General features: G+C 40.2%; 1 protein-coding gene across 3 annotated transcripts in view; it reads left to right on the plus strand.

Annotated features, from left to right (window-relative positions):
- Nucleotides 1-11,995, plus strand: part of LOC111874177 (RAC serine/threonine-protein kinase) — an 82,198-nt gene extending 70,203 nt beyond the window's left edge. For all 3 annotated transcript variants that reach the window (XM_023869453.2, XM_023869452.2, XM_033755357.1), the window contains 8 exons: nt 1,848-2,082; nt 2,998-3,187; nt 4,058-4,255; nt 4,496-4,687; nt 5,919-6,047; nt 8,543-8,680; nt 9,700-9,864; nt 11,112-11,995. In XM_023869453.2, the coding sequence (XP_023725221.1) occupies nt 1,848-2,082; nt 2,998-3,187; nt 4,058-4,255; nt 4,496-4,687; nt 5,919-6,047; nt 8,543-8,680; nt 9,700-9,864; nt 11,112-11,360 (1,496 nt within the window). In that variant the 3' untranslated portion in view covers nt 11,361-11,995. The remainder of the gene's footprint in view (nt 1-1,847; nt 2,083-2,997; nt 3,188-4,057; nt 4,256-4,495; nt 4,688-5,918; nt 6,048-8,542; nt 8,681-9,699; nt 9,865-11,111) is intronic.
- Nucleotides 11,996-12,614: the final 619 nt, after the last annotated feature.

Consider the following 12,614-nt stretch of genomic DNA (forward strand, 5'->3'; position numbering starts at 1 on the left):
TTTTGCTAGTGGAGTGGGACTAAGTCCCTTGTACTGCGGCCACTTCTGGCCTAATGTACCAGTCCCAGATGATATGTGAGGGTGATTGTGGAGCAGTTGGCGCAATGAAGATTGGCAGGGGAAACCGAAGTACTCGGAGAAAACCTGCCCCAGCGCCACTTTGTCCACCACAAATCCCACTTGACCAGACCCGGGATCGAACCCGGGCCGCCGCGGTGGGAAGCCAGCGACTAACTGCTTGAGTTATGGCACCGCCGTCTGCAGTAGTAAGTCAACTGTCATAATGTAAAGGATATTTACATTTTACATGTTAAATATGTTAACAAATGTATATCAAATATACTTGTATACATGGCCTCTGTCAGTCCAGGCTCATTACAGCAGATTATGTCCTGTTTCTATTAGCTTCCGCTACAACGGCATTCTAGTCACTTGAACGGTCGTATGCTTGACCGCCGCCAAGTTTAGGCCTCCTATACTTTGTATGTCGGGCAGATATTTTCGTTATCATGATTTTGTATGATTTCTGCTTGTTGCCTGCATAATTTTGTTACATAATCATATACGTACGGAATTTTGAAAGTCGTGTGTAAGTCGCGAACCGGTGTGTGCCTTGGAAAATTGCCAATGGTGCGGAGAACCTTGTTTTGTAGGCGCTGCAATTTCATTAGATGGGTAACTACGGCACAGTCAGAGTCAGAGTTACTTTACGACTGGCGGTTTACCGCCAATGAGTTCGTCTTGGCATCAGGCACCTTGAGGCCCACGACCAGAGATTTTTTTCTTTTTTCCATCTGAACTCTTGCGGTAATAGTCCTTATGTAATATCCTCTCTGACAAGAAGATGGGTCTGTCTTATGAATACATTCGACCTTTCGTCAAGTGTATATTTCACACATATAGTATGTTATCGAAAACTCTTCCTTTTGCTTTACACACAAGTCCTCTGTCGGTACAGGCCTTACAGAGTAGATCATGCCTTACTTACAAAGTCAAAGTCACATTGCGACTGACGGTCAGTCAGTCAGTAAGTTTTGGTGTCGAGCCCCATCTGGGGATCATGACCAGTTTATTACTGCTTGACCGTTACGGTCTTGTTTTTTTGGGGCCGCCTCTCTGACAAGAGGACGGGTCTGTCTTTTATATATGCTGCTGGCCCTTGCCAACGCAGTCTGCCTCGGGTCTGAGTCCCTTGGGACTCTCGACCATATTTTACTGTCTCAGTTTTGAGACTTCCCTTTTCGTCGCCTCCTACGACTCGCAGGGTCACGGTGGAGGTATTCGATCCCGCCTCCACACGGGTTAACCACGGCAGAACTCACTCATTCTGCTTATAACGTCTCGACGCGGACCGCAAAGAAAACACCGTTCCTCTGTTGCAGTGTAATTGTTTCCGCGGAAACGTGCATCTTTGCGCAGCCGTTACTTGGGAACGGCTGTTGTATAGTAGCTTCGTACGCTGTTGTCTGGCAACGGATCAACATGCCTGAATATGATGAAAGAAAAGTAGCAATCGCTATAAGATGTTTCTCTATGTCAGAAGCATTTGGTACATATTTCTGCAATGAGATTGCTCCACAAAGTGAAAAACACAAACAAAAAACCTTTTCTGTACTTTCATGCTTTCTCCAAATTACAAAACCGTCAATCCTTAAACACGTGCCTGTTGTAGGTGTCTTGGATGAGACTATAATGAAATTCAAGGAAAAAGTAAAATGTTCGGATATACTCTGGTGATACCAGTGTTCTGGCATTACTTTGATAACTTACCTACATTTGTGACAAGGTTATGAAAGTGTGTACTTTTAAATGCTACATAATGCAGTCAGAATTACCAACTGTTACAGGAGAACACATCAGGAACTGGCGCTCCCGCTACTTTGTACTGCTGGATGATGGCTCACTGATTGGGTTCAAGACGAAGCCTGAGCATAACCTGAGCGACCCCCTCAACAACTTCACGGTGAAGGGCTGTCAGATCATGACCTCTGACCGCCCCAAGCCATACACGTTCCTCATACGAGGTCTGCAGTGGACCACCGTCATTGAGAGAACATTTCACGTTGAATCAGATAAAGAGAGGTGTGTGATATAGTGTGATGACATTCTGTAACGATACCCATGTTCAGAGCTGAGTTTGCAGTGTCAGACATTATGCAAGAATAACAGGTGTATCCTTTTTGGTTGTTCTTTACAAAGTAAAAAAGAATTGTGTAGAAGCCATGCCTGTTCATCTGTCAATGTTAGTGCCTAGACCACAGAACGGAATTATATGTGAGGCTTTCACTAAAAATTGTCTGGCTAATTTTCAACCATATTGACCCGTAGTGCAGTCTCTTTAACACCGTAACTGCAGTGCAGAAGTGTGTTACAGAGGCATTCTAAAACAACCAACAATTGGAATTTCAGAGGAAAAGCTGAGATTATTTACTGAAAAGGCAGAACACCTCAGTAAGTCAATCTGTGATCTGTCCAGACGTTGTACAGAACTGTTCTGTTAAATGAAGACTCAAATCACTCACGGAGCTGAGCCCATCTTGAGAAGCTGCCAGTTGTGCAGCTACTCAAGAACTTCCCAGCATTTTATGGAACCTGAAGGTTCATTACCGTGTTCACAAGAGCCCTCCAGCGGTCCCTATCCTGAGCCAGATCAATCCAATCCGTACCATCCCATCCTATCTCTCTTGAGATCCATTTTAATATTGTCCACCCACCTACGCCTTGGTCTCCCCAGTGGTCTCCTTCTTTCCGGCTTTCCCACCAACATCCTGTATGCATTTCTCCTCTCCCCCATTCATGCTACATGCCCTGCCCATCTCATCCTCCGTGACTTGATCATTCGAATTATACTTGGAGAAGCATACAAGTTATGAAGCTCCTCATTATGCAGTTTTGTTAAATGGAGATATGGGGTTAATGTTATGCATGTTTCAGAGAAAAATTTGTGTAATTAGACATACAGAAGCTGACATGCTTCGGTGTTTGATGTCTGTTCAGGGAGGACTGGGTAGCAGCAATTCGCTACGTGGCTGATCGATTGGCAGAGTCGGAAGATGTTGATATGGCATCCGCAGACCGCTCAATCCAGTGTGGTGATGGTTATGATGTGACAACCATTGATGATCTGAGTGCCAAGTTCTCAGTTCAGGGCACATCCAGTAGCAAATCATCTGGCAAGAAGAAAGTGGTATGTCAAGCATACAGTTAAATGGTGAAGGTAAACTTATCCCTCTGCTTCATTATGCATCACGCCTTGAAGACAATATTCTGTGCTATAGTAAGTAGCTGAATGACTGGGGAGTCACTGTGAGATTTTTTTCTTTGGCACATTGTCTAGATGGGGGCAGAAATTTCCTCCCAAACACTGGCAACTGCCTACCGGACTGCACAGTGTCATAACCCAGAAGTTAGTGCTCTTCATAGTCATGCCTGAAAATCGCAAACCCAAAATTATTGTTACTGTGTTCAAAAGAGCCTACCAACAGTACCTGTCCCAAGCCTGATCATAGCCTGTTTCATTAAAATCTCTTTCAATATTAAAAAGGTAAGATAAAGTTGTCACTGTGCTTAATTGAGCGCTATGCCATGAAGGCATATGGGGACTGGATGTATAGATCCACATTTTCTTGACTTCGGCACTAGTTCGGGGTGAATGGTCAGTTTCACGCCCCTACCACTTTACCCCTGTGATAGAACCCCTGGTACCCATTGGATAGGATGCTTGGGTGAGCCCCAAAACCAGTCTGGACGATGTGGAGAAGAGAAAATTCTTGCCCCTACCGGGACTCGAACTCCAACCCCTCGGTCGTCCAGCCCATAGCCAGTCGCTATCCCAGGTCCCCTCTTTCAGTATTATCACTTTGAAACCTTCCAGATGTATTTCCTTCAGGTTTGCACCAAAACTTCTACATTCATTCTACTTTCTTCCATGTCTAGTAAATGCCTTTGCAGTTCCTCTTCGATTTTATCCTAATATTTGTCAGGAATAAAACTATGTAATGATTTATTGTGATGCATTGGGGATATCTTTTAAAGTGCTGTTCTTTTTGTATTATAGACACTAGAGAACTTTGAGTTCCTCAAGGTGCTAGGAAAGGGCACGTTTGGCAAGGTAGTCTTGTGTCGCGAGAAGGCAACAGGCCACCTGTATGCCATCAAGATACTCAAGAAAGAGGTCATCATTCAGAAAGATGAGGTTGCGCATACCCTCACAGAGAATAGGGTTCTGCGAACCACAAACCATCCCTTCCTTATTGTAAGTATTGTTATGTATAGTTCATGTATGTTCTCAGCTTTGTAATTGATTGCCTTCAGAAATGTTGTTTTGGCCATTGGGCAATTTTTGTCATACTTTTTTTGTGTAAAATGCTGTAGCATCTAGCCATTTCATAACCAGTTTCTTATGGAAGCTGACCACATTTGTTAGCTGCAGCAAGTGTATATACATGCTTACAACATGAACTCTACAGTGCCCTTACTCTCCATTTATTTCCAGTCGCTCAAATACTCGTTCCAAACAGCCGATCGCCTGTGTTTTGTCATGGAATACGTGAATGGAGGTGAACTGTTCTTCCACTTATCAAGGGAACGAGTCTTTTCAGAAGAAAGAACGCGGTTTTATGGTGCAGAGATTATCTCGGCACTCGGATACCTGCACGAGGAGGGGATCATCTACAGGGACCTCAAGGTACAGATTGTAAGACTGATGACTGCATGTGAGTTACGTATAGCCCTCATTCCTAAATGTCTTACTCTGTTTTGTGTTCTTCTGGGTTTTGCAGTAGTAGTAGTGACCAGGCCTCAAAGAAACATGCTTTTTCTTCTTCTTCTCTTCCTCCTCCTTTCCAGTATTAGACTTGTTGAGACATCTTATGGATATTATGACGCACACAGTAGTATAGTTGGCTGAGGCACTGGGCTACAAGGTGGAAGGTCGTGGGTTCGATTCCCGATGAGGTAATTTGATTTTTCAGTCAGTCTAATCCAGCCACACTGTGGCCCGAGGTCGACTTAGCCTGTATCAGAAATCATCTTGGGGCAAAGGGTGGCTGGCAGATAAGGCTGACAACCTCACCGCCATCTGTAAGCTGATTGTCTAGAAAATTTGGGAGCCTTGACGTCTTACAACCCCATGGCCCTTCATGGCCTGTTACATGGATTACTTTACCTTTGTTTTTAATTTTATATAAAGTGGAATCCTTCCATTGCTTCACAGGTCTTCCCAAAACTTCTTTTTCCTTTTGGGCAATCAGTTAAGGTCGTATGTGGAAACCTCGGTTCATTCTGTCACCATGTTTGTTCCCGTTTTTTCTATATAAATTCTGTTATTTGTAAAATTTTTAGGTCATTCTTAATTTCTTTTACAATCAGGAAGGATACATTAATGCATTAAATATTTCTACCTATATATGTCACTACTTAATAAGATGTGTGTGTTGTGTTGAACCTTTGTAAGCTCTCTTTGTTGTAAAGATGTAATGGTGTTAGATTTGTTGTAGAGAAATAATTGAATTTATGTGTGTGTCATTTTAATTTTTAATATGTATGTAATAGAAGATATGCAAGGTACACCCAAACATCTGTTAAGTACATTGTTAATTTTATGTAATGAGTAACGAGTTACCATATAATTTAGTCATTCATTCATTCATTCATTGCATGCATGCTGTTATTCAGCCATCAGACCTCTATGATAATAGGCAGTTCCTCTTGGTATAGTTTGCAGTAAATAATTTAAGAATGTACAAGTTCTAAAACAAAAAATTAATGATTTGCTTATGTTATTAATGATTTTGACTATACAGAAAGATGTATAGTTTGACTGCAGTTTGTATGGGTTTGTTTTCAGTTCATTGATGTTGATGTCATATTTTATGAGTAAAACTTTGTGTCATATGTGTGCTTTCTTTTATTGGCAGCTGGAGAATCTTCTGTTGGACAAGGATGGTCATATCAAGATTGCAGACTTTGGGCTGTGTAAGGAAGACATAACTTATGGCAGAACCACAAAAACTTTCTGTGGCACGCCAGAGTACCTTGCCCCAGAGGTAAGTCACTTTAATAATGTGTAGACCTTCCAGACCCAAGTGCACTGTCTGCACAGTTACCTACCTACAGTATCTGCTTTAATCCTTCAGACTCCTTACCATCACTTGTAATGTTTAATGATACACTAAACTCCCCACTTATGTGGATTAATTGGATGGAGGGATCATCCAAATTAAACGAGAATCCAGATTAGTGAAGGAAAAAGTAGCCCTAAAAGGGGAGGAAAAACTTAGAACACAAATAAATAGAAAATTTAATGATATAAATAGTGCTGATTAAAATAAAAATGTAGATCATTTATTTAAAAACTGTAAAATGACTACATATTTATTCATCAATAGGAGACTCGGAAGTTGTACTTGGTTTTGAACATAATAATGCAGGTTTGAAGAAACTGTCAAGTTTTGTATGAACAGACTCATCTGCCTTCCTAAATTCCATGTGTCTTTTAAAGTATGTACTCGGTGATGAACAATATTTTTCATATTTTGATCCAGATTGACTGAAACCAGATTAGCGAGGGTTTACTGTAACGTACCAGCTGTTGATGTTACCTAGAGCCTAATGATAAATACTGGGTTTGGGTTGTAATGAATGGTGAATGGAAAAGATATAAGGGGAAGTGGTCATAGTTGAATGAACTGGCATATCCTTTACCAAAAGCAAGGCCCAAAAACTCTTTCAGAGTGTCCCATGTCAAGATTAAATTCTAAAAATTATTATTTATATCTTATAGCTATATTTTTAATATAATTCTGTGCTGGTGTATGTTTTTGCTATTCTTTGTTTATAACAATTCTGACCCATCCACATTTAATGACTTTCAAGAGAAATGAGAAGAGATTCCTAAACAGACTGAGGTAATACTGAATCTTTCTTGAAAAACTAATAGTCACTTAGTTGGTCAAGGAATTCTTTTCCGTGTTTCTTTACCATGTTCACATGAACCAGTCCAGTCCACAACCTCATACTAAAATTATTTTCACATATCGATTTCTAAGTAACTGTTGCCATAATGAATTCTTGCTTCTGGAGTTGAAGGTAACAGCAGATGTCTCAGTTTTGTTGTAATAAGATTTTGCCTATAGACAGTAGTAATTCTACTTGCATTATGCAGTGTCTTGTCTACTCTCCTGCATATTTAGTTAATATGATATAACTAACTAAATAACTACATGGAGCTGAGCCCATTTTGAGAAGCCGCCAGTCACTCAGCTACTCAAGAACTTCCCAACAGTTTATAGAACCTGAAGGTTCATTACCATGTTCACAAGAGCCATCCACTAGTCCCTATCCTGAGCTAGGACATTCCAGTTCCTACCATCCCATCCTGTCTCTCTATTTGAATATTATCCTCCCACCTACATTTAGGTCTTGTAGTGGCCTCTTTCCTTCTGGCTTTCCCATCAAGATCCTACATGCATTCCTCTTTGCCTTGATCCATACTACATGTCTTTTCTCTCATCCTCCTTGACTTGACCATTGCCATTATACTTGGCAAAGAATACAAGTTATGAATCTCCTTATGCAATTTTCTACAACCTACTATCACTCCACCCCACTTTTGCCCAAGCATTGTCCTCAGCACCCTGTTCTCAAGCACCCTCAGTCTCCCGTTAATGTCAAGAGACCAGGTTCCACACCCATAAAAATAACCACAGGCAAAATCATAGTTTTGTGTATTCTAATTTTTATGTTTGTAGACTGGACTGAATGGTAGCAAGCATTACCTGAATTCAATCTCTTAAATTTAATTTTTTCTTGCATCCTGTTGTGTATTTAATCAATATTAGGGTTAATTTCACGACCACACAACATGTTTTTATTATTGTCACACTACATGTTTCGACCTCAAGAGGTCATCTTCAGGTGTAAGAACACAGTTGCACAATCACACGCAATCACATTCGTTTTCCACTTATTTCGATCCTGTATCCTGTTCAGGCCTACGCACAATAATATATGTCAAGTTCTTCATATAAAATACAAGTTAAAATACTATTCGAATGTTAAAAGTTAAGATTTAAAATTTAAAAATTTTAATTTAAAAAATTTAAAAAAACATTCAAATGGTATTTTAACTTGTATTTTATATGAAGAACTTGACATATATTATTGAGCGTAGGCCTGAACCAGGATACAGGATCGAAATAAGTGGAAAACGAATGTGATTGCGTGTGATTGTGCAACTGTGTTCGTACACCTGAAGATGACCTCTTGAGGTCGAAACATGTAGTGTGACAACAATAAAAACATCTTGTGTGGTCGGTGAAATTAACCCTAATATTCAATCTCTTAATGTCCTCCTAAATCAAATTTTGATTTGTTACTGTCAGTCCAAAATATCTGAACTCTGCCACATTTTCAAAGGATTTATTTCCTGCCTTTATATTTTTATTACTCCTTACTTAATGTTTCCCTTTAAATGGATTAACAGCAGTTCAGTGTGGTTTAGAGCATGAAACAGTTTGTTCGTTTAAAATGTTGCCGACAGGTTCTGGACGACAATGACTATGGACGGGCAGTGGACTGGTGGGGTATTGGTGTTGTGATGTATGAAATGATGTGTGGACGCTTGCCGTTCTATAATAGGGACCATGATGTGCTGTTCCAGCTGATACTCATGGAGGAGGTATGTGCAATCGTTCCAGCTCCCTAATTACACTGTCACCTCTCATTTATATACATTTTGTGCTGTTCTGAGTATAGACATTACATTTTTGAGGAATCAACTGTTCTTATCTTTAGTGTCAACCCTGAAGGTGGAGACAGCAGGAGAGGTACTTCAGGGTCAGCCCTGAAGATGGAGACAACATATTGTTCTTAAATTATCAATTTACCAAGCTACACAGTGTCATAACCCGGGAGATCACAATGCAAACCCACATTGCTGTATCTGAAGCTCTGACAGCAGTGGCTGTGAAGGGTTCTGTCTACTGTGATATGATGTTATGTAGACTGGTGAAATCTAATCAGTGTTCCAGAGGAATGTGTCACCTTATTCAGGGTTAAGAGCAAGCAAGAAATCAGCATGAAGCAAGCAGCGCGCAACACCCTTTTGGCTCTGCAGAATATAACATTTTAGGAGCATTGTAATCATTTAAGTGTAGAATTGATGTAAGTGTTGTGTTTTAGACACTGATGGTTTCACACAGTCGTAATATCATCAGATACTTGGGAATTCCAAATGTGCTTAAGTCATCAACATTGTTCTATCCAGTACTAAGCCTGTTGAGCCCTGTTACAGGTATTACAAAACAGAATCGTCCTGCTCTTTTGGAGGTCTCCTCACACTGCCTTTCCCTTTTGGTTGCTGTTTAACATGTTCGCTACCAATATCTCAGTGAGAAATTTGAATGTGCAAGCCCAGGGTTTTTAGTGTCAGGGTACTCTTAATGCATTCATTGACCAGCAAAATTAAGGAACACACCCTTGAACTATGACAGACAGGATTCTGTTTGCCTGTATTGCTGTCTGATCTAAGTCATTTACAGTAATCTGCACATGGGAACACTTACCTGACCAACGGACAGATGTGGGAATGAATGTGTTAAGTAAGATCTTCTGGAATCGTGTGAAAGCTCATCCTGTCAGAATGCTTATGTAGTGATTTTGGTGCAGAAGAGTCAGTGTGTTAACACTTTGTTATAGGTGAAGTTTCCACGTACAATCTCAAATGAAGCCAAGGATATGTTGGGGGGTTTGCTCGTTAAAGACCCTAACAGAAGACTTGGAGGTGGACCAGATGATGCGAAGGAAATTATGGCACACCCATTCTTCAGTTCCATTAACTGGACTGACTTGCAGCAGAAGAAGGTGAGGGCTTGTTGAGGATTGATTCTGTATCCATTGAAGGATTAGTAATTAATGGCAGTGGCCTAAATTTTATATGAATGTTGTGTTTTATGTATTTGTTTATGGCTACATGAGACATGCTCTGTTCATGTTGCTGTAGTATCAGCAGCCAGTAGTTAGATGAAACAGCGCAAAATACAGAAAACAATATTGGAAAATAAAATTTGCTGAAGAAAAATTGAATCTCTACTAAACTCCACAATCCTAATCAGAATTAACATACCAGTTGTAGGTTAGCAGTGGTGTATTGAAGCAGTATGTTCATATCATATCTTTGGAGCAAATGATGTATTATTTCCAGTTGTTTTCTCTAAATGTAAATTGTAAAACTATTGAAGGTGCTAATGAAAGCAACTGGTATCACTAATACAGTTGTATCAGTGACAGACATTAGCAGCAGTTTTGTCTTTTGGGATGTAATGTTGTGTAGTCTGTTGAAAGCCAAATTGAAATTTTGGAGGAGTCACCTCTGTCTTAAGGGGCAAAGAATAAGGCAGGCAAGAAACCAGCTTATTCTTTGACCCTGAAGATGGAAGCTACATGTTCCTCCAAGTCTTCAGTTTGACTTTCAGTGAACTACAGGGCATTATTTTCCATAGGATAAAACTCTTCATAACCACCACTGCAAGATACTCAAATCATCCAAACTGTATTCTGTTTGAAGAGTACTAGAGTTTTGATCTCAACCCAAAAATGCCACTAGAAATGTGATAGTGCTGAAACACGTGCTGACTGGCTGGTTGGATCTGTAGACGGTTTCATTGGCAAACTATTTTTTCCCCTCTCTCCCTGTACTTCAACCTGCAATTTTATGTGGTAAGAGTTTATTCGTTCTTATATGTCTCTCAGCACATTAATTGGCACAAATGTGGAAGTGAGTTTTTATTTTATTTTTGTGTTGATGGATATATAAAAACAAACATATCGATGCACACAAAAGGGTGCATTCCATGAAGATGGTAGAATTTTATTGACATTTTGGAGCTTGCTCATTGCTGCTTGTTTGTTTGTCTTACTCTTTGATCCTGAAAATGGTGGCATATTCGTGCAAAGTAAACTTGTACCTGTTTTCACAGTTTCACATTCCAGAAAATAACACACTTCATATTAACATTATTTATATGAGAAAATATTGTAATCTCTGGAGAATATCAGCTGTCATGCTTTTGTCTCTAGTGTGTAACCACGATGTCTTGGCTCCTTTTCAGATCCCACCGCCCTTCAAGCCTCAGGTCACATCAGATACAGACACACGGTACTTTGACTCAGAATTTACAGGCGAGTCTGTAGAACTGACGCCTCCAGAGAACCCTGGACCTCTCAATAGCATCGCAGAAGAGTTAGAGCAACCATACTTTCAACAGTTCAGCTATCAGGATCTGGGTTCAACTCTTGGAAGCTCCGCCGCAATCAGTGCCAGCAGTAGCTCTCTTGCTCACAGTGCCACCATGCAGTGAATGTGACAAGCTTAAGCAGTTGGCTTTTGTAGAAGAATTGCTTAACACTCATTTAATTCTGTTTTACACACACACACTGTACGATATGAAATCGATACCAGTGACTTGATATGCACATAGCATAATTAAAGAGTTTTAACAGAATGTGTAACTTTCTTTTTGTGCTTTGCTGCATAATGGGGCTATGCATCATTCTCAAGTGATGGATAAGTGACGTGTGGCGAATGACTGATAACTATCCTCTTGATGGCCTAAGTGAAGCTGATGCCTGTTGTATATAAGGTGTGAATAGTGTTTGAGACTTTAGTGAGACTTCATCATGTATGAAGCAAGTGGATTGTGTGTAAGAGTTCTGGCAGTTCATGAAGATGCACCCTACATTACTAGTACCTCTTAATTTTATTTTCTTTCCTCAGTTCTTTCCCCAGTGCCCTAATTAATTTGCTTTTATTAAAAATTGTTGGAAATCCCCCCCCCCCCCCGTAAGAAGTCCTGTCCTGTTTTCATTGGTGAGATATATTGCATCTCGGATAATTATCATGATAGCATTTAGTTTGTTACAATTAGTGGACGTGTTATGTACCTGAAATTGAGCAAAAGTTCCCTGTAAGACAAATATATAAGCTGATAGTTCATTATTGCCTTCTGAATGATAACAGAAACCTGTCAGATGTGAATGTCCACCACATTAATACAGTTGTAACAATGTAAATTTTAACACATTTTCTGTCCAGGCCAGAGACATCTGTTACTAATGCACCCCAGGCCTCAACATTTTCTCTTCTGCATTTCTGAATGAACACACCTCTCCATGTTTGCATACCTTGGTAAATATGTAATTGTATTGCCTTGCTCATAGATGGAACATAACTACTTTCTGTTTTAATTCCAGACGCCTGGGTAAGTGGGCAGCTCATGGACTGAGTTACATGTAGCTATGTGATGGGAAGTGTGTTGAATGCATCACAAATTATATGGTGAATCAAGAATACTTAAGGTTATGGTCTTTTGGGATGTGGTGCCATTTAATTTCTATAAGTAACTACATAGCAGCCTTCATGATGTCACATCCCACTTGTATTTGTCTACCAAATTATGTCACAACACATCCCACTGGTACCTACCCACCAAACTATGTGACATCACATCCCTGTGGTACCTATCTACCATACCACATGATGTCACCTCCCACTGGTACCTACCCACGAAACTATATGACATCACATCCCTGTGGTACATATCTACAAAAGTATG

Source organism: Cryptotermes secundus, unplaced genomic scaffold (genome assembly GCF_002891405.2).
Source record: "Cryptotermes secundus unplaced genomic scaffold, Csec_1.0 scaffold26, whole genome shotgun sequence".
Lineage (NCBI taxonomy): Eukaryota > Metazoa > Arthropoda > Insecta > Blattodea > Kalotermitidae > Cryptotermes > Cryptotermes secundus.